General features: G+C 49.4%; 1 protein-coding gene across 3 annotated transcripts; it reads left to right on the top strand.

Moving 5' to 3' along the window:
* Window positions 1-2,901: 2,901 nt before the first annotated feature.
* Window positions 2,902-19,712, top strand: CALCOCO1 (calcium binding and coiled-coil domain 1). Of its 3 annotated transcripts, XR_004286973.1 has the most exons (17): window positions 2,927-3,033; window positions 5,190-5,371; window positions 5,915-6,017; window positions 6,797-6,987; window positions 9,384-9,542; window positions 9,944-10,092; window positions 12,144-12,234; window positions 14,391-14,546; window positions 14,752-15,006; window positions 15,473-15,598; window positions 16,089-16,184; window positions 16,571-16,679; window positions 16,903-17,102; window positions 17,511-17,617; window positions 17,865-17,936; window positions 18,144-18,447; window positions 18,596-18,707. XR_004286973.1 is itself a non-coding variant. In XM_032348426.1 (16 exons), the coding sequence occupies exons 2-16, from the start codon at window positions 5,216-5,218 to the stop codon at window positions 18,774-18,776; spliced, it is 2,151 nt and encodes a 716-aa protein (XP_032204317.1). In that variant the 5' UTR covers window positions 2,902-3,033; window positions 5,190-5,215; the 3' UTR covers window positions 18,777-19,712. The 3 variants fall into 3 exon arrangements, 2 of the variants coding, with proteins under 2 accessions (XP_032204317.1, XP_032204316.1); XM_032348426.1 differs by lacking the exon at window positions 18,144-18,447 and having other exon boundaries at window positions 2,902-3,033; window positions 18,596-19,712; XM_032348425.1 differs by lacking the exons at window positions 17,865-17,936; window positions 18,144-18,447 and having other exon boundaries at window positions 18,596-19,712.
* The last annotated feature ends 2,124 nt before the right edge of the window (window positions 19,713-21,836 follow it).

Here is a 21,836-nt window from a genome sequence, read left to right as displayed (position 1 = left end):
AGGCAGTTTTCTCCCAAGTGGTGATTCAGGGAACTAGGTTCCTTCCAACCTGTGGCCCTACCATCTTTAACATTTGGCCTTCAGGGGCACTGTGCTTAAGGTCATATTCATCAAACCACAAAGGAAACAAAATGAAGGATCTGCCTTGGGAGGTTTCATAGGTCAAGCCTGGAAATGAAACATACTACTTAAAAGGAAACTGAAAAATGTGGTCCAGCTATGTGTCCAAGAAAAAGAAAGAGATTCTGAGGGATGCCTGGGTGGCTCAGTGGGTTAAAGCCTCTGCCTTCAGCTCAGATCATGATCTCGGGGTCCTGGGATCGAGCCCCACATCGGGCTCTCTGCTTGGCGGAGAGCCTGCTTCCTCCTCTCTCTCTCCCTGCCTCTCTGCCTACTTGTGATCTCTGTCAAATAAGTAAATAAAATCTTTTTTTAAAAAAGCTGAACTTTATATGCTGTTCTTATATGATCTCCTAGACTCCAGTAAACATTATAAATTCCCACTTCTGAATCTTTGCTTTAGGCTAGAATAAGCTTTGCCTTCCTAGACCTTGTCCTGCCAAACTATCCAAATCCAATCCATCCTTCAAATATCTGTATGTTATATTCATTCTTTCTTTTTTAAAAAATTTTTAAAGATTTTATTTATTTATTTGAGAGAGAGAGAACACACAGGGGGAGGGACAGAGGGAAAGGAAAAGGAGAGAATCTCAAACAGACTCGGCACTGAGCGGGGAGTCCAACGAGGGGCTCGGTCTTAGGATCCTGAGATCATGACCTGAGTGGAAACTAAGAGTCCCATGCTTAGCCAACTATACCACCCAGGTGCCCCCTTATATTCATTCTTTCAGCAAAATTTATTGAATACCTAGCATAGTACCTCACACATATATTTGTTGAATAAATCTCTTTCACATCACCTGTGCCTTGTGCATAAAACCTAGTGAACATGTCCCTTAACATGTCCCTTAATTTTTTTTAAGATATTTATTCGTTTACTTGACAGACAGAGATCACAAGTAGGCAGCGAGGCAGGCAGAGAGAGAGAGGAAGGGAAACAGGCTCCCTGTTGAGCGGAGAGCCCGATGCGGGGCTCCATCTCAGTACCCTGGGATCATGACCTGAGCTGAAGGCAGAGGCTTTAACCCACTGAGCCACCCAAGTGCCCCTGTCCCTTAACTAATTAATAGCACTGTTTCTTAGAACAATGGAAGTTGGTATCACATACCAGCAGTTTTCGTGGTAGAAGCTCGGTATACTGTTTGTGCTTGAATCCTGATTCTACCATTTACTAGTTAGATGATGCCAGGTAAGTCACTTTAATTGTGCCTCAATCCTTATCATATGTAAAATGAGGATAATAATAGGACTTACTATATAAACCTGTCATATCAAATGGAAAAATTCTTAGCATAAACACATTGTAAGCATACAAAAAATGGAAAATGTTTTTGTGTTTTGTTTTGTTTTGTTTTTAGCTCCAGCTGACACTGAATTTTCTTCCAAGTCTTTTTTTCTGGGTGGAAGACAAAAACCAAGAACACATGGGACATGGGTCCCTGAACAGGCCCCATTCTTAACCCACCCCAGGACCTTGAGCCAGCTCCTCATCCAACAGCTTATTCCCCAACTCATAAATCCTGACTAATGACACAGACATGTCCCCTAATGTTTGTGAAGCCCAGTGACTTATTGTTAAGTGTTTGGAGATCTTCAGATGAAAGGCACCCAAGGGCAGGCACCAGACACCCTATCCAGTAGTAAAAGCAAAATACTACCAAAAAACTTGGAAAAAGCAGAGGTTCCTTAACTTAGTGAGCAGAGAATTAAAGCAAGCACCCAGGAAGAGCAAGTCAATCCTTAGACTGTAAACCCTTAATACAGAGATGGAGAGAGAGATCATTTTGAATGCCTCGGACTCCCTAGAGATTCCTGGAGGGTCCAAGAAGGGGTAGGCAGGAGGATGCCCAAGTCTTTAATTTGACTTAGGTTGTGGGAGGAGTGTGAATCTTTCACCTCTCCTAAATAAAAACAAGAGTAGTAACATGTATTGTTATCCTAATTCATTTAAGCCAGTTAAAAGGCTTGGGCAAACCAGCCTGTCTAAGTGGCTTGTTTGTGAGTCCTGAATTATGAACTCACATAATTGAATTATGTCAGTCTCCCCTTTCAACCTCATTCTTTCTTCCCCTTCCCATCACCACCTCCACCTCAGGCAATGGTCCCCTTCCTAGACCTAGAGGCCACTATAGGAAAGCCCAGTCCTGGTGTGTATTGGCAGGCCCCTGGCACTGAAACCTTCGAGGGGTGGGGAGAATTTATATATATGCACACACATAGTGGTGCATACCACTGTTTTTACAGGGGCCGTCCCTGAGGTCGAAGCAAAGAAGAAACTGCTACCACAACCAGTAGTTCCCCGTCCCTAAATAGTAGGTAGCTGGGGGTCGTGCAGCACTGGAGTTCTACCATTGCATAGATTTGATACTTTTAGAACGGTTCCTTAAGCATTCTGGGCTTTAACGTCTTCATCTGCAAAGTGCGGGTAACAACATTATCCACCCCAATGCTAGTCGTGAAAAGCAAACCTGAGCACGTAACGCAACGTGCTCAGCACCCCCGTAAAGCTTTACGTAGGCGGCGTTAGGGCCCTAACTCCTCCCCACCATCCCACCCGCCACGCACGTTACAAACCAGCAGTCGCCACTAATACAGCCGGCCCCCTTTTGAGGAATCATGGGCCGTGAAGTCCTTTGGTGAACACACCCTCGTTTACAGTCATGGACGTGAGAACTACGCCTCCCAAGTTGCCGCAGGGAGGTAGTCGCCAAGGCCGCCCTCTGCTCCGCCCTCCTCACGTACGGCTTCCTGGGATATGTGGTCCCAGATCCTAGCCAGCTCTCCGACAAAAGAGGCCGGAGAAACCACAAACCCCAGAAGGCCTCGCGTCCCTTCTTCTCCCTCCCCTCCAGGAGTCGGACTGCTGTTTTTGTTGTTGGTGGAAGGTGAGGGAACAGCTGATCGGAGAGTGGGGTAAGAAACTTGGCCTAATTTGGGGGCGATCTGATGCGGGGGGGTCACCCCACTTTCCAGTCTGTGGAAGGGTAACCTAAGGGAACTGTAGAAGGGAAATGCCGGAAGTTTTGGGTTTTAATACTTTCCGTAGTGGAGAAGCCACCCCTACTGTTTTAAGAGTTCTGGGTCTCAGCGGGGCCCCCCGATCAGGAGGGTGCCCCCTAACTGTTTTCACCTTCTCATCGGTCCTTCTCTATAAAGCTTGTTACGTTTCAGGTAGTTGGGAGAAGCTGAAATATTTACTCATTCTCTTCCAGGCAAGACTTGACCCTCGCAAACCTTCCCTTTCTCCTTACCCTCCCGCCCCAATCCAAAGGCCTTTACTGCGCTGAATCGCTGGGGGAAAAAACCTCCCAAGTGGTAGAATGTTAAGGAACTCTAGAGCCCTGCAAAGTTGGGGGGAGGGACTCTCGCCTCCCTCTTGAACACTTGAATCTAGCTACACTCATACACTTTAAGTGCCCAGAGCTTTGTTTCGGGTCTGGCGAATGTTTCCAGCTGTTATGGATTTCTTTGTGGGGCATATTTGGTGTTCCCCCAGGCTTAGATCTTTGCAGACAACTCATCCCTACTTAGACCATCAGAAGAATTGTATTTGGAGAAAACATAGGCTAATTTTGACTGGGGGCTTTTCAGAGATCAAACCCCAAAGATACTTCTTGTCCTGAATCCAGTCCTTATTTTGGAGGGAGAGGTTGCTTGTTTTTTGAGAACTGGCTCACCTTTCCTTCTCTACCGAATTTCTGTTGTTTTTTAAAGTCCTGGGCCCAACTTCAGCCTGACATGGAGTTGTGATGTTTAGGGGTGTGCACATGAGTACCTATGGCTGATTGGATGCCATCTTCTGCAGCTGACATACAATGAAGATGAGTGGGCTGGAGAGCAGCGATGGCGAGGGCCATCTCACAGCCTTAGGCTGAGGAGTTCTGTTGATAATTGTTGTTCCTCACCCCATACGCATAGTTCCACCCAACTTGGAACACCTCTTCCTCTCAGTCCCATCTTACAGCATGCCTCCAGTTCCCCATCCAGGCACTTAGGATCGCGGCCAAAGGGGGCAGAAAGAAAATAGGAAAATACTGCAGCTGGGTTAACATAGTCAAACCAGTAGATTTCTAGTTCTGTTCCCAGCAAGAGCTGAAGAAAAGAATGTTAGGTTCTGTTTGAATTATCTCTCCCTTCTCTCAGCATCACATATATATTTCCTCTTCTCAGGGCCCCTTACTTCCCACCTTCCAGGCTATCCCCTACCAGGGGTGGGGCTTTCCTGGCTCCAGGCTCCCACATTCCATCTCCCCACACCACCACGTTCCTGCCGAGTGTTTCACTCCACCCTTGAAGCAGCCGCCTCCAGAATTCTTGACTTCCTGGAGTAATGAAGTGGAGAGAAAAAAACCTGTCTTTCCCTATATCTTCCCTTTCACTTTGTCTCTTGAATGAGAGCAGAAGCTTTTTTTTTTTTTTTTAAATTCATGAAGGTGGACAACTCTGAGAGGGGAGAGAACTGGGACCTCAGGGTCCTGAGGATTGGACTGTTGATCCCCCCGAGCCACTTTCCAGCTCTGAAGACTCAGTCTTTACTTTCTCAGAGATTAGTTGTTGTTTTCAGATGTCATGAGTCGTCCTGGGTACAGCTGGAGTGTGCAAGGAGACCCACTCAGAATGAGGGACCCCACACCTCAGCTGGATTTTGAATCCAAGAGCTGAAAGATATGGGGCATGGGATGGGGAGGTGGAGGTTGAAGGATTTGGAATGCTCAGGATGTTAAAAGGTAGAAAAGGAGGGACTCAGAAGGCGGAGCCCTGGATACTGAGACTTGGTCAATGGGGCTGTGAAAAGGGAACAGAAATGAGAGAGAACTTAACTCTAGGAAGAATCTATGACTCAGGAAAGGAACAATGTGAGACAGGATAGGGACTGACTCAGAGGGCCAGACCTATGTTCTGGAAACCAAAATGATACCTCCAAAGGGTTGTCTAACCCTCAGGGGCTGGAAACGAGATATGCCTTCATCTTTAGGTGTAGTGACAGGAGATGTGAGTGGGTGGGAATGGAGTTGGGGGGAAGAAGAGTTGGATTGGAGAGATTGTATGATATTAACCCTTTATTTCAGAGGAGGGCCGATATCTTCAGGGCAGGATGGAAGAATCATCACTAAGCCGGGCACCTTCCCGAGGTGGAGTCAACTTTCTGAATGTAGCCCGGACCTACATCCCCAACACCAAGGTGGAATGTCACTATACCCTTCCCCCAGGCACCGTGCCCAGTGCCAGCGACTGGATTGGCATCTTCAAGGTATCTCTGAACCTTCTTTTGGCTCAGATTTATGGGCCATGGGTTGGTTGGAATAAGGGGAGTGACTTAATCCTTGGGTTCTCAACCTCATGTTGGTAGAAAAGAAGGGAAAAGATGTCACAGGTAACTGAGGGCTTCTATGTTAGCAGAGCTCATCTTCTCCCCATCTTACCTCTGCTCTCTTTCTCTTTTTTTAAGATTTTATTTATTTGACGGAGAGAGAAAGAGAGAGAGAGAACACAAGCAGAAGGAGTGGGAGAGGGAGAAGCAGGCTTCCTGCAGAACAGGGAGCCCAATGTGGGGCTCGATCCCAGGACCCCAGAATCATGACCTGAGCCAAAGGCAGACACTTAATGACTGAACCACCCAGGTGCCCCTTAGCCTTCCTCTCTTCTGCCACAAAATGTCCCTCCACTTTGGCTGTCTCTCATCATCCCTGTCCGTATAACAACACCCTGTCCCTGGTCAATCCCTCAGCCCTTTCTGCCATTCATAGTTTATAGTTCCATCACTTTGCCCCTCTCCCACCATGGTCCTTCACAGGTGGAGGCTGCCTGTGTTCGGGATTACCACACGTTTGTGTGGTCTTCGGTGCCCGAAAGTGCGGCTGATGGCTCCCCTGTCCACGCCAGCGTCCAGTTCCAAGGTATGAGGGAATATGGAAGGTCCAGGATGGAGAAGCCAGGGGGATAGAGGTGTAGAGGACAGTGGGCTCAGAAACAAAAGTTAGGCACAGACAACAAAGAAGAATAAGTGCAAATAAAGAAAATAAGAACTATATCCAGCAGGGCTCAGCAGACATAGAATTGTGGGATTATTATAGAATCAGGGACTTAGAGATGGAAGGAACTGTAGAGGACCACTAATCCTGCCTCCTATGAAAAAAAAGAGGAAGTCCTCTTAGGGAGCTAGGGGTAGGGAAGAGGGAAGGAAAGGTGGGATCAAAGATTAAGAAGGTGGTGTTAGATTCCGAAAGACCTGGTTTTGTATCTCAACTCTAATACTTACGAGCTGTTTGGCCCTGGACAAATTACTTAATCTCTCTGTCTACTATCTTAACAATAAAAGGAGGTGCCTGGCTTAATAGGTACAATATGAAGATTTGAAGTGATACAGGTAAAGGGTTACGTAGTGCCTGGTACAGTGTGGGCACTCAGTAAATGGTAGCTAGCATCATGACAATGATGGTGATGGAAGGTAGATTTGGGAAAGAGAGGAAGGACAGGACTAGGCAGAAGGGAGGGACAGGAGTATCCCAGGATATGGAAATACCCTGTGGGAGGTGGAGAGGGAACAGTATATGGAACAGGGAACAAGAGGCTAGAGCCAAGGGCAGTGGGTGATAAGTCACATCAAGGGGAAGGGAGACGTGTCAAACACTTGAGGGCCTGGGATCATATCCCGGGTCCATTCCTCTTCCCACAGCCAGCTACCTGCCCAAACCTGGAGCCCAGCTCTACCAGTTCCGATATGTGAACCGCCAGGGCCGGGTGTGTGGGCAGAGCCCCCCTTTCCAGTTCCGAGAGCCAAGGCCCATGGATGAGCTGGTGACCCTGGAGGAGACCGATGGTGGCTCTGACATCCTGCTGGTTGTCCCCAAGGCCACCGTGCTGCAGGTGAGAACAGCACGGCAGAGCTGCTCCTAGGATGAGGAATGGGTGGGCAGCAGGGCAAGGGACCCCTTCTCACCTAATCCTCCCCTGGGCTCTGGCCTCAACCAAAGACCTTGTGGGAGTTACACAATCTTGCCGTTAAGAAAGTCTCGGTCTAACATAGACACAAGCATGTAGGGCAGAAAAGCAAGCCGCCCACAGGCCACTGTCACTCAAGATTTCATAAGTACTTTTTGAGCATTCCTCCCAAGTGCCACATCCTGTTCTAGGCCCTAGGGGAAGATATAAAGGGTGGAGGGAGGCCACTCCAGGGAAGGAATGTTCAGAGGAAGGGGAGGATGAGACCTATGTCCATGACAGGTGAGGAATGAGAGCAGATAGTATGGCCCTAGATAATATTGGAGGCTCTCAAGCACTTGAAATGTGACCGGTCCAAATTGAGATGTACTATATGGGTAAAATACACAAAGGATTTTGGAGACATTGTATTTTAAAAAGTAAAAGATCTCAATAATTTTTTATATTGATTACATGTTGAAATGATATTTTGGGTAGACTGGGTTAGACAAAATATTATTACGGTGAATTTCACCTGTTTCTTGTTATTTTTTTGAAGTATCTACCGAAAAATTTAAAAACTATTTGTGTGGCTTGTATTCTTTGCCCATTGGACCAAATAGACCAAACAGAGAAGAATTAGAGAGTGAAGGCAAATGTTGGCAAAGACTTCCTAAAGGCAGAGAAGGGACAGGGACAGTTGGGGGAGGAAGTACATACACTCCCCAGACAAGAGGACAGATTTGAGAAGGCTCAGGAGGTGAGAATGAGTAACTTGTCTGTGATGGAAGTAAATTCTTGCCTTCTAGAACCCTCTGAACACACAGAATCAACACAAGAATAGGAAGAAGATGTTTGTATCTTAAGTCAGACATGTGTGCGCTCCTACCCCATAATCAGTTTTGTTGTTTATTTATTCTAATTCCAGCGTAGTTACCATACAGTGTTATGTTAGTTTCAGGTGTACAGTACAGTGATTCAGCATTCCTTCCATTACTCAGTGCTCATCATGATAATGGTGATAGTCCCCATCACCTCTTTCACCCACCCCCACCCACCTGCCCTCTAACCAGCAGTTTGTTCTCTGTAGTAGTTAAGAGTCTCTTTCTTGGTTTGTTTCTTTCTCTCTCTCTCTCTTTTTTTCCCCCATGCTCATTTGTTTTGTTTCATAAATTCCACATATGAGTGAAGTCATATGGTATTTGTCTTTCTCTGACTGACTTATTTCTTTTGGCATAATACTCTGTAACTCCATCCATGTCATTGCAAATGGCAAGACCTCAGTCTTGCTTATGGCCAAGTGAAAGTTGTGTGTGTGTGTGTGTGTGTGTGTGTGTGTGTGTATACCACGTTTTCTTTATCCATTCAGTATTCAGTGGACACTTGGGCTTCTTCCATAGTTTGGCCCTTGTAAATAAGGCTGCTATAAACTTAGGGGTGCACTTTTCCCTTTGAATTAGTGTTTTCATACTTTTTGGATAAATACTTAGGAGTGCGATTACTACATCATAGAGTAGTTCTATTTTTAACTTCTTTTTTTTTTTAAGATTTTATTCATTTATTTGACAGACAGAGATCACAAGTAGGCAGCGAGGCAGGCAGAGAGAGAGGGGGAAGCAGGCTCCCAGGACCTTGGGAATCATGACCTGAGCCGAAGGCAGAGGCTTTAACCCACTGAGCCACTGACGCGCCCTATTGTTAACTTCTTGAGGAACCTCCATACCATTATCCACAGTCACTGCATCAGCCTTCACTCCCACCAACAGTGAGAGAGTTCCTTTTTGTCCACATCTTTGCCAACACTTCTTGTTTCTTGTGTTTTTTATTTTAGCCATTCTGACAGATGTGAGGTGCTATCTCATTATGGTTTTGATTTGCATTTCCCTGATGTTGAGTGATGTTGAGTATGTGTCTTTTGGCCATCTGGATGTCTTCCATGTTCTGTTTTTACATTTGTTATTCTCATTACAATTACCTTTCAACAATATATACTAAGAGATCACTTTACAAATGAGGACAAAGACACGGAGAAGGTAAGTAGCCCATTCAAAGTGAAATAGCTAGTAGAAATCGTAAACCTATATCTGTCAGGTTCCAGAATAGATAAGGTAAAATTCAGGGAGCCATCCCTTTTGTCTGCATGGATTAAGAGAGACTTCTTCCAAGGTTTCCAGAGCTGGTATGTCTGGTGGTGGGCAGGCTTCAGTAACACCCCAAGGCTCCCCTTAACTCCCCTCTTTATATCTGTACTGATATAACTTCCCAGCCCCGAATGCATCTGCATAGTGATAGCGGCGGGAGCATCACAAACACAGCCCCCCTCTTCATCCTACCCCCTGTAGAACCAGTTGGACGAGAGCCAGCAAGAGAGGAATGACCTGATGCAGTTGAAGCTGCAGCTGGAGGGACAGGTGACAGAGCTGAGGAATCAAGTCCAGGATCTTGAGACTGCTCTGGCAACCGCCAGGCAGGAGCACGCTGAGCTGATGGAGCAGTACAAGGTGGGAGTTGGGCCAGGTGAGGGTGGGGCCTGGCTGCTCACCCAGGGTCCAAAATCTAACCCAGTGAAGATGGAAAAGGAGAGATACTAGTGGACTTTTAAGATGGTTCTGGCATCAAAAATTAGCTTTAGGGAATAACAAGTGGGATTAAGCTTGAGGTGACAGGAGACACATCGCAAACATAATGTGATAAGATTCTTTGCTCGCAGTAGTAGTGAGGGAGGGTGGAGGTGGCCATGTTCACCAGCAAGGGAATGTTCCCTTGCAGTTTCTTTCTCAAGGAAGGTGACAGGGTAGAGGGGTGAGAACAGTCAAATTCTGGTATGCTCCTCCTAAGGCCTTGTTCTGTTCTTTGAGAGGTGAGTCTCAACTTCATCTTTCTGAGGTAACCTTAATTCCAGGGGCTTTCCCGGTCCCATGGGGAGCTCATAGAAGAGAGGGACATCCTGAGTCAGCAACAGGGAGACCATGTGGCGCGCATCCTGGAGCTGGAAGATGACATCCAGGCCATCAGTGAGAAAGTGCTGACAAAGGAGGTGGAGCTGGACAGGTGAGAGGACCTCCTCTGCCCCCGTTCCTTCCTTTCATTTCCTGTCACCCCCAAACTCCAGCCTCTCATTTCAGGCAGCAGGCGAACCCGCTGTGTCATGTGGTTATCCCACTTACGGGGGAAATCTTTTCCTGCCGAGCTCTTCCATCTTTCCTGATCCTATTCTGTATTCCTCACCTTCAGAAGTCATCATAGTTACTATTTATGGTACAGCAAAGGCTAAGCAGGAGCCAGGAGCGGAGGACTTGGAAGAAGAGAATGGATAGAATAGTCAACATGAGATAAGAGAGGATGGATGTCAGATTTTACCACAGCAAAGATTAGAGGGGCGCCTGGCTGGCTCAGTCAGTGGAGTGGGTGACTGTTGATCTGAGGGATGTGAGTTTGAGCCCCTCATTGGGCACAGAGATTACTTAAAAATCTTTTTTAAAAAAGAAGAGGGAGCACCTGGGTGGCTCCGTTGCTTAAGCATCCAACTCATCAGTTTCTGCTTAGGTCATGATCTCAGAGTTGTGAGATCAAAGCCGGTATCAGGCTCCACGCTGAGCCCAGAGTCTACTTGAGATTCTCCCTCTGCCCCTCCCCCCAACCCCTGTGCCCCTGCTCCAGTGAGCATGCACACACAAAAGCACTGTTTCTCTCAGTAAATAAATATATTTTTTAAAAAATAAATAAAGAAAAAACTATTATTTGAAAAATAATAGAAAATGAAAATAAATTCAAAAAAAGAAAAAGACTAAATTCCGTTCTCACTGTTAGGAAATGTTCAAACTAATGATCCAGGAACATTACAGAATCTCCTGAAAAAAGGCATGAGTCATAGAATGTTAGCACTGGGAGGAATATAGGGTATTTAAGAGGGTGGCTACTTCAAAAGGCAGCCTCTTTCAATATCAGACAACTGTCAATTTTTTATCTCTTGGATTGAACCAGACTTTCCCTTCTATAACTCCTTCCTCTTAACTTTCCTCCCTTGGTCCTGGTTTAGACCTCTGGAGCCGCACAGAATGAATTTCCTTCTTCTACCAGACAGCTATTATTTCCACCGGATAGCACAAATATTGAACACTGGCCATGCCTGTGCTTCAGATTTTCACCAGGAGAAACACCCTAGTTCGTTCTTTCATCAAATCACACAATTAAGCCTCTTTCATTCAGGATCGGCACATCTAATATCTATTTTTTAAACTCCTTAAAGGAAAGAAGCACATGAGCCAAGGCCCAGAGTATAACATGAGTTACTCCCTGAGGCTTCTCCAGTGCAGAATATGTTAGTCTTGCCCTAGGGAGCTACTTAATGTCTAGGTTCTAAATCATGGACTAGAAAAGCTGCGATCAGACTGAGCGTCTGGAAGAGATTAGGGACTATCTAGACCAGGGGTCAGTCACCAGTGGCCCATGTGCCAAATGTGGACTTGCCACCTGTTTTTGTACAACCCGTGAGGTAAGAATGGTTTTGACAATTGATTAATGGTTAAAAAAAAAAAAAGATATGAAAAGGAAGATAGGAAATTCATATTTCAGTGTTCATAAATAAAGTTTTATTGGAACAGCCGTGCCATTCACGTACATGTGGTCTGGTGCTGCTTTTATACTACAGTGGCACAGTTGAGTAGTTGCCACAGAATCCTCCCAGCATGCAGAGCCTGAAGTATTTACTGTCAGGCCCTTTACAGAAAAGTCTGCCAACTTCTGATCTAGGTCCAAAGTTTATAATCAATCACGGCTGTTCCTTGCCTAAAAAAAGACTGGGTTCTGGTCTCTTGATGGAACGAAAACAACTAGGAAGCCATCCACGGAACATTCCTTAAAGTGATACATAAAGAGAAAGAAAAACTTTTTTCTAGATTGTGCTCTAGAACCAGGAATCTTGGGTACTTGGGGCTTACAACGTGATCACCTTGGCCTGGGGATTTGAACATCCTAAAGACAAGTGGAGGTCTGAGCCTAGAGGAGCACCAGTAGAAGAGCTCAAGACAGAAGTCTGAGTCCCTCATTGCTTCTCTGGTGACCAGTCAGTCATCTGACGTTCCATCTCCCCACTCACACAGGGTGAGGGACACAGTGAAAGCCCTGACTCGGGAACAAGAGAAGCTCCTCGGGCAACTGAAAGAAGCGCAGGCAGACAAGGAACAAAGCGAGGTAAGGGCTCAGAGTCGGTTCGCCTTCTGAAGTGTCCCTGCAGTGTTTACTAATTAAGTCCTGTCTGAGCGCTAAGCACCAGAGTGGATAAAAATGTTAAGAGAACATTGTATGCACTCTCCTAGAAAGCATAAAATGTACACCCAAATAAGTTTAGTCAAAGTGAGATATGTTAAGCATCATCAGGGAAGAATGATAAAGTGTTGTGGTGGGGTGGCCCTGGGTGGTCCCATGTCAGGCTCCCTGCTGAGTGGGGAGTCTGCCCCTCACTCTGCTGATGTTCTCTCTCCCTCACTCTCTTTCTCTCAAATAAATAAATATAATCCTTAAAAAATAAAAACTAAAAAAGGGGGCATAGGGGTTCTTGGCTGGCTCAGTCAGCAGAACGTATGACTCTTGATCTCAGGGTCCTGAGTCCAAGCCCTACTCTTGAGCATAGAGCTTACTTCAAAAAAAAAAAAAAAAAAAAGGCGAAACTGGGGAATAAACTGGCCTAGTATTTTCCAGCCTTTTTGGCTTTCTGCCCCACCTCCCCAGTAAAGTTTTATGTCTTCTGTGAAACCTCACTAAATAGGTAAAAGCAGTATTTTATTACTATAAATTTATTTTTATAAATTCAAATGTACAGTGTTGACTTAGAAGGTAACAAAGCAATAAGGTAATTCTGATAGATGCCAGACCTTGAAATCAGAGGTTATAGGTAACCGCTCTGTCAGCCTCAGCAGCTAGAATATTTCTGTATTGTATTTGGGTTGTGCAGTACCGAGGACACTTTGAGTCTCACACACAAGGAGGTGCCAGGGACAGCCATTATTTGACTGTCCACCTAGCCATCTCAGTGTGCTTTTCAGTTCAATAGAAACTTCATTCTGAGGTTTGCACAAAAATTAATTAACCTAGAAGCATATGGCAGTGGATTGAGACTGTTGTATTAACTTGTGAGTCTGTGTGTTGGGTTTTTTGGGTTTTTCTTTTTTGATAATTTAGAAGAAGCTCGGATCACATATTTGCAGAACCTCTATATGGCTTCCTCCAAGCCCTAGGCTTCTGTTGAAGGATATGTGAAAACCACTTGCTCAGCAGTGAGGAGTAGGGAGAATTTGAGTAGACAGAGATGAGAGGGAGGCCATTCTGGAAACAGAGAAATATGCGGACAAAGGCTGAGCGCCCAGAACACTCAGGCAATTGAATGTGTGGGTGAAGAGTTTGAGGTAAGGCCTAGGTCAGATTGGAGAAAACTTGGAGTTTAGTCTTTATTCTGTAAGCAGTGAGCGACATCAGTGATTTTCAGGGGAGCGTGCCACGTACTTAAAAAACAGTACTTTAAAGAAGATTCATGTGATTTTCTTATAGGAGATGAACTACTTACGGGATTATTCAATAATCCAAGTAGGAAATGGCCAGGGCCGGAGCTGACATGGTTGCAGCGATAGCAGAAAGGAGAAAATGGCTGTGAACAAGATGGAGCATGAAGAGTCCGAAAGCTTTTTCGTGGGTCGTTAAGGAAAACAGAGCCAAGCAGGCATAGCACCGACAGATCCAGCCTGAGTGATCTGAGAAATAGTACCATGGGTGGAACTAAGAGCAGAAAGGAGTAGAGTGGGAGGTAGAATGTGCTGAGTTTGAGGGCCTTATGGTACATCCAGACTGAGTTTTGATCTAAAAGGAAGAGCAGATGGGCACCTGGGTGCCTCAGTCAGGTGAGAGTCTACCTTCGGCTCAGGTTGTGGTCCCAGGGTCCTGGGATAGAGTCCCACATTGGGCTCCCTGCGCAGTGGGGAGTCTGCTTCTCCCTCTCCCCTGCTTTCTTTCTCTGAAATAAATAAATAAAAATCTTTTTAAAATAAATAACTAAAAGGAAGAGCAGAGAAGCAGAAATGCTGCATGGGATACCTAGATGCATGTAAGACCCTGCCCAGGCTGGGATAATGGTACCTCATGTTGGGAGCTGGAGACTGGATGTTCAGGACTGAGTGGCTTTGAGCTGAGACCCTCAGCCGGCTGAGAATGGCTGGGAAGGGCTCAGAAGAGCTGAATACTTAGGTTTGTGTTAAACCTGGAAAGCAGAAACTTGACCTCTCTCATCACAGTGGTTCACCCCCCAGCCACCCCAAATACATAACACCCCTTTCCTTACCTATTCACCACTCCATCAGGCTGAGCTCCAAATGGCACAAGAAGAAAACCATCGCTTAAATTTGGAGCTACAGGAAGCAAAGGGCCGGCAGGAGGAACAGGGTGCTCAGGCCCAGCGACTGAAGGACAAGGTGGCCCAAATGAAGGATACCCTAGGCCAGGCCCAGCAGCGTGTGGTGAGTGAAGCCCTCAGGCAACAGGAAATAAAGGAAGTTCCAAGGGCTCACTATAGAAAAGTCTGGGGGAAAAGACAAGGCTGGAGATGGAGCAGGGCAAATCTTGAGCCCAGAGGCAGTGGTGGGTAGCAGGGAGCCTGGTTACCTCTGTGGCTCACGAGGGACTCATTGGGAACCCTAACTCCATGTTCTCTTGTCTGCTGAGGCCGAACTGGAGCCCCTGAGGGAGCAGCTTCGAGGAGCCCAGGAGCTCGCAGCCTCAAGCCAGCAGAAAGCCGCCCTTCTCGGGGAGGAGCTGGCCAGCGCAGCGGGAGCCAGGGACCGCACAATGGCCGAGCTCCACCGCAGTCGCCTGGAAGTGGCCGGAGTCAACGGCAGGCTGGCTGAGCTCAGCCTGCACCTGAAGGAGGAAAAAAGCCAGTGGAGCAAGGAGCGTGCGGGGCTGCTGCAGAGTGTGGAGGTAGAGGGGTGGGGGCACCTGGCAAGCTCACAGCCACTGCCCCCACCTCCATGGGGCCAGAGCCCCTCAGAGGACAGAGGGATGAGGATCTTCAAGAACTCAGGGATGGGGAGGGGCTCCAAAGGAGGTACAGTTAGTTCACTGTCCAGGGACGACCTGTCCCTAAGCAGGGTGCCCCTGTCCCTTGTAGAACCTTCCTTGGTTACCGTCTTGATTCAGAAACATTTACTGCCCCAGGAACCGGGCCGCATCAGTAATGCCCGTTCCTGATTAGCAAGGCACCTTCTGGCATGTCCCTTCCTTCACTGAGAAGTATAGGGAATGGGAAAGCCAAGAAAGGGAGAAATTGCTCCCAAAATACTCATTTAAATAAAAGAAGGAACACAGTGAGCAATGGAGTTATTGCCAATAGTGTTTGTTTTCCTTCACCTTTCCCCTCCCATGTTCCTTTTCGGCCACGTCACAGGCGGAGAAAGACAAGATCCTGAAGCTGAGTGCAGAGATACTGCGACTGGAAAAGGCAGTTCAAGAGGAGAAGACCCAGAACCAAGTGTTCAAGACTGAACTGGCCCGGGAAAAGGATTCTAGCCTGGTGAGGCGTGCAGCCACCCATGAGTCCAGTCCTGTGGCCTTCTGAGGCCATGGTGCCCCTTCTTGCTGTCTTGGGTGTGGGCTCAGAAGTCCTGGCTGCTCACTCCATGTTGAGTGGTCTCTTCCTTGCACTTGTCCCACGGCTCGTTGGTTTGAAAGGTACAATGTCCCCTTCTGTTCTCAAGACACATATCCTGAGCCTCTCAGGGGTGACTTAGGAGAATTATAGAGTGCCCTGCCATGACCAGGGCCTCTGCATCCCAACCCCGAGGCCCTCACCCAGGCCCACACTCCAGAGGCAAAGTCTGGGACTCAGGCGATTGCCTCCTGTGATCAAGACGGGAGTCATGGAAGAAGCGTGTCAGACTTCCCTTGTGTGAGTTGGGGCAAAAGAAGGACAGAGGCACAGAGAGACATGGTTCTAGGTTGGTGGGTCCAGGTCGCAGAGCCTGGCTTCCTGGAGGCACATTCTAGGCTCCCCACTCCCTCAGGTGCAGCTGTCAGAGAGCAAGCGGGAACTGACAGAGCTGCGGTCAGCCCTGCGTGTGCTCCAGAAGGAAAAGGAACAGTTGCAGGAGGAGAAGCAGGTGCGAACCCATGACTCAGGCTCCCTGGATGCCAGAATTGAGGACTTGAGGGCTGGGAACTTCGGATCTTCCTGCCATCTCTTGGCTTAGAAACTGTTATCTCTGAGAGAGCCCAGAGGCGAAAAATGGGACCATGCCTCCTCTCGTTGGCCGATTTGACAGGATAGGAGAGGACTGCCAACAGGGAGGGAGAGATGCAGGGGATAAAGAAGGGCTCCTGGGTGGGGGGGAGTGAGGCTCTACTTTGAGGTGCCCCCCACTGTAGGGAAGGCATCTCATCCTGAGGAACTCAAGAGTTCCTCTTGGGTGCCCAGGGAGGTGGGATCCGCAGGGCAGCAGGGTGGGCACCCTCCCAGCCTCTCCCACCTCTCCACCCCCAACGCCAGGAGCTGCTGGAGTACATGAGAAAGCTGGAGGCCCGCCTGGAGAAGGTGGCAGACGAGAAGTGGAGTGAGGGCGCTGCCACAGAGGATGAGGAGGCGGCCTCAGGGCTGAGTCTGTACACCCCCAGTCTTGTGACACCACTTCCCCTCACCCCATTTCCTTGCTGGGGAGAGCTGCGTGTGGCCCCTCTGGGAGCTGCTTCCACCTTTTGTGTCTTGCCCTTTTCCTTCCCAGACACTGGCCCCTGTCTAGTTTAACCTTATCCCTCATCCAGAGGAGACAGCCCAGCCAGCCTCTAACAGCTCATCCTTCTGTGCCCTCTCCTCACTGACAGGCTGCCCAGCGGCTCTGACAGACTCAGAGGATGAGTCCCCAGAAGACATGAGGCTCCCTCCTTATGGCCTGTGTGAGCGCGGAGACTCGGGCTCCTCTCCTGCTGGGCCACAGGAGGCTTCTCCCCTGGTTGTCATCAGTCAGCCGGCTCCCATTGCCCCCCACCTCTCAGGGCCAGCTGAGGACAGCAGCTCTGACTCGGTGAGCAGTGCAGAGAAACAGAGCCAGGGGCACTGGGGAGGGGGAAGGGGGAGGGAGGGTCATACCCAAGTGGCCTAGCCTCTGGAGCAGTAAGTCTTAGCTTCACAGGGCTCTCTTTTTACCCTGAGGGAGAGGAGGCAGGCCCAGCCTCTCTTCAAGGCCATCCAACAAATAACACCCCAAAACCCAATCCAACCCAATAGCCTTACTGCTGTCCACCCCTACTCCCCACTTTGCTTCTTACCCGCCAGTCCCCATCAGAACTCCTGTCCTGCCTCACTCCTACTGCAGCCCACTGTCCACTTGTCTGGGCCTAGACTACTCTTCTCTCACCTGCTACAATGGGCTGCTACCCTGTCTTGGGACCCTCACTACCCCAAAACCCAGTCCTATCTCTTTGGTGCCCAGGAGGCTGAAGATGAGAAGTCAGTCCTCATGGCAGCTGTTCAGAGTGGGGGTGAGGAGGCCAATCTGCTGCTTCCTGAGCTGGGCAATGCCTTCTATGACATGGCCAGGTGAGTGCAAGATGGGGAGACCAGGAGGGAGGTGGGAGGATGCCAGTGGAAAGGGCATCCGGGTGCATAGTCCCCATGCCCTTTACCCAAGCTCCCTCTTCTTGGCCCCAGCCAGGAAAAGGTATGGTTGACACAAAGTCACCCACCACTCAAAATCCCAGGTGCCTTCAGGTCATTCCTGCCCCCATCTTACCAAGGCACATGTGCACTCGGGCCCTGCCTTTAACTGGCTTCTGTGTTGTTCTAGCACCATCTTCCGTGGAGCCCAAATTGCCCTGCATCCCCTCTCTCCTGCCCCTTCCCCCTCCCCAGCCACCAGGTAGGTACCTAGGCTGTGTCTGGGGAGGAAGGGAGGTGGCTGATGCCCCCAGGGATGGGGTGAGAGAGAAGACTGGAATCCATCTGGCCAGCTCTGAGATGTCCCTCTTCCCTGACTCCCCCGGGAAGCCCTCTGGGTGATGCAGCTGCTGGGGCGGGGGGCTTTAGGTATCAGATTGCCCCATGGGCCTTCCCTTTCCTTTCGCAGGTCAAGAGGGGAAGGCAGGGGGAAAGAGATTTTATCATCTAGCCCCCAGCTTTGCCTTGAGGCGAGATGGGCTCAGGGCAGGGAGGGGGTGATGCTGTCATCCTTCTCAGCTGGAGCAGGAAGATGAAGGACGATGTCAGACTCATTTTCAGCCTCATTAGGCAGCAGACGGAGATGGAGGGAGGAGAGCAGGGGGCTGGGGGATGGGCCGCTCACTACACAGCAACTGGCAGGGTCTAAAGAAGAGAGGACATGGAAAGCCAGGAAACCAAGCTCCAGGAGTGTGGCGAGAAAGATGCTGTGGGTGAGCGGGGGAGAGAGAGCCCCCAGGGAGCTGCCTGAGGAACCAGGGGACCTGGGAGCCCAGGGGCATGGATCCCTTTCCCCGAGGTCCATAAGGCAGGAGGACACTGGAGCGCACTGACCCTCTCCTTTCCCTCTGTCTCCTGCAGTGGCTTTGCAGTGGGTCCCTTGTCAGAGGCCAGCACTGGGGGCCCTGCCACCCCGCCGCCATGGAAGGAGTGCCCCATTTGTAAGGAGCGGTTCCCGGCCGAGAACGATAAGGATGCGCTGGAGGACCACATGGATGGACACTTCTTTTTCAGCACCCAGGACCCCTTTACCTTTGAGTGAGCTCACCCCTCGCCCCAGGACATGCCCAGATACACTTACACACAGACACACACTCACGTACAGACATACACTTAGGTATAATATCTTTCCTGATACGCGGGGCTCCATGATATTCTGTTCCCCAAGAACCGCTCTCTGAACCGTGTTCATCCTAAGCTCTTGCCTTCATCCTGTCCTGCCTGGGGCTCTTCTGTCCAGGCAGGGGCCCTCCTTGGAAGCAGTGGCTGACTTCACCCCCTGAAAGCGGTTTGGGAGGAACCAGGATGGAGGAGAGCATCCCCCGGGGGACTAGAATCACCCCCTCCTAGCCCTGGTTGCTCTGTCACTGACACGAGCCACCACCCCACTGCCACCACACTGCCACAGACACACACACACACAGGCACTCGCACTCACTCTCTCACACACACACACTGCTGCCCCAAAGCCAATTCCTGGGGCACCCCACCCACTTTTAGTCGGGGTCTGTGCCGGTTTACCTGGGTTTTCTCAGGGTCCTGCATGGAGGCGGTGGCGGCATGGGCATCATGGCCTCTTTGGGTCTCTCTCAGTTCTAAGTTTCAGTGGTTCTTTCTGTTCCCCCCCCCCATCCCAGCCCCATGGCCTGCACCCTGCCCCAGCCTTTCCCACACCATTAGGTATGAAGTTTGGAGGTTTCTTTTGTATTTTTGAGGTTTTCTGTACTCTAGCTCCTGCCCCTCTCTGCCATCCCTCCCCCAGTGTCCTCACATGGAAAGAAATAATGCATTTGTGCCTTCTGTGAGGGATGGGGGGAACAAAGGGTCCCAGGTGTCCCCATTTCTCACCCCTTCCTCCCTCTCCAGGTTCCCCCACAGCAATAAGAGCTTTCCTTCATTATCCCTCCCTCGATCTGTAGTTTGGACAAATATATTTATATGATATGTATACCAATTCTAATAAAATGTGTTCTTATCATGAGGTGTGACTAGAGCAATGAGGGCCCAGATGCCTGGCTCCTGGACCATACTGGGGGGGAAGGGGAAGGGAGGGAGGGGACTCCCTGCTGCCTTATGCGAGACAGTGCCTGACAGCATTTCCACATTGTGCCTCCTGATAGGCCGAGGAGGAGAGGGGTTTTTGTCTCAGGTTGGGGGGCTGGGGTCTGGCTTGGAGAAGACTGCAGTGGCCGGAGGGCAGCAGGAGCAGACTGATGGGTTGACATGGGCCCTGACATGGAGTGGGGTGGGGTGGGACCCAGAGTTGTAGGCCCAGGTGCATGTCTCAGAAGGCAGAAGTTTCCCCTGCTCAGACCTTCACCCTCCATAGCAGCCGTCCCTGTACCGTGGGCCAGAGGCAGGCATTACTCCCACCAGGAGTTCACCCCTCCTTGAGGAACCACTTAGTAAAACATAACCTAAACTGCGTACTTCTATAGCCTATTTGATATTCCTTCCATCCCTGCCTTCTTTTCTCCCTCTGCTGTCGTCCTCATGTGCACGTATGCACACTCGGACTCCACTGTCACAAAAACATACCCATCCACTCTAACCAGCTTCACAGGCTAGACATACACACAGCGTCATAAAGCATTTATTAAGGACCTGTGCGCTCACCAAGGCTCTCAGCAACACCCAGCACCGGCCCTGCCTATAGCCCCCTTGTTCCCCATCCCAGAAGCTCCCTTAGGAGCCACCCTCCTTTTTCTTCAGTGCCTCTGAGCTGGCAACCTGCACTGATCTCTCTCTCCACCCACCTGAAATCCCCCCAAGCCACCCTCCTCCCAGCCCCACCTGGATGACATCTTCCATCCTTCCTTCTTCCCTCCTGTCTCTGTCTCCTAGCAACCCCATCTCATTCCCTGAATCCCTTCCAAGGAAATTAGAGATAATGGATCTCTCCTCTCTCCATCTCAACTCCTCTTTATTGATCCTCCTTTAATGAAAGTTAATTATAACAATGATTTAATTAATAGAATCCCTCTCTTCCTTTATTGCTTCCCGTATTAAGACTATTAATAAATACGAGCTGGGCTGACAGAGGCATCCATCACCCGCCTGGGATTCCCCCCATCCCTCCTTTTTCCCTCCCCCTCACCCCCTTCCTCGCTTGGCCTATAAACTTGCCGGGGTAGTGGGGGTTAATCAGAGAGGAATTATGAGCCAACATCCCCAGCAGGAGGTGCATTTAATGAAATCACTTGTGATTTATGTCTGGGGATGGCTGGGGAGGGAAGAATCTGGAACCCAGACATCCTGGCTTCCAGAAGGGTGCCCCACCTAGTGCAAAAGGGGGGGAAGGGAGACAGAAACAGGGTCCCAGAGCCCCTGCCCCCATCCCGCAGCCCCTGCCATGCCACTCAGACTGCTGCCCCGCCCTGGAGCCATATGGGTAGCCACACTAGGCCATTGACACAGGCTGCCTGGCTCATAGTGCTTACACGAGATGCAGCATAGGTATTCTTTCCCACCTGCAGAACATCACAGGGGTCATTCTCACCATCCATTCTCCCCAACCCAGTTCTGCCTCACCTTCCCCAACCCACTGTACGGTCTGCTCCTCCACGAAGTCCCCCAGGTCCTCATCAGACCCCCTCACCTGGATATCTAGAGTTCCCAACTGCTCCTTTTTCTGTCCTTCGTGTGTCTTCCTGTGTGCTCTCTACACCTTCAGGCTGGGAAGTTTAGAGGCAGTTCTCATCCTCACTCATGATCTGCCTACCCCAGGATCTAGCACATAGTCCCTGACAGACACAGGGAGCTCAGGGAGGATAACTGACTGCCTGCACCGGGGGCAGGGGCGGGGGTGGGTAGCAAGACACCCGGGTTCCAATTTCAGCTCTTTCTCCTACTCTCTGTGCAGTGTTTGGCAACTTGGCCTTTCTACTTGTTTCCCTTCTGGAATGGATGGTCTCTTCTGCCTTGCCTCCCAGCATCCATGCAGAAACTGTTGGATCTGAATGGGCTCTAGGCCCTAGTATGAAAGGAAAAATCCAGACCAAGTAGCAGATAGGAACCGGGGTGTCACTCGTTGGTGGGAGAGAACAGTGGGAGAGAACAGTCACTCCCTGCTTGTAGAACCTCAGTGGCCGCCCAACTAAAG

The sequence above is a fragment of the Mustela erminea genome, chromosome 6, assembly GCF_009829155.1.
Source record: "Mustela erminea isolate mMusErm1 chromosome 6, mMusErm1.Pri, whole genome shotgun sequence".
NCBI lineage: Eukaryota > Metazoa > Chordata > Mammalia > Carnivora > Mustelidae > Mustela > Mustela erminea.
Note: the sequence above shows the minus strand (reverse complement) of the source record. Positions and strands in the feature narration are given on the sequence as shown.

Bases quoted from the DNA above. Each gene is read 5' to 3' on its own strand.
- CALCOCO1 (XM_032348426.1), top strand. From the start codon at position 5,216: ATGGAAGAATCATCACTAAGCCGGGCACCTTCCCGAGGTGGAGTCAAC. The intron at 15,007-15,472 runs GTAGAGGGGTGG...GCCACGTCACAG, and splicing joins GGCTGCTGCAGAGTGTGGAG to GCGGAGAAAGACAAGATCCT. The intron at 15,599-16,088 runs GTGAGGCGTGCA...CCACTCCCTCAG, and splicing joins GGGAAAAGGATTCTAGCCTG to GTGCAGCTGTCAGAGAGCAA.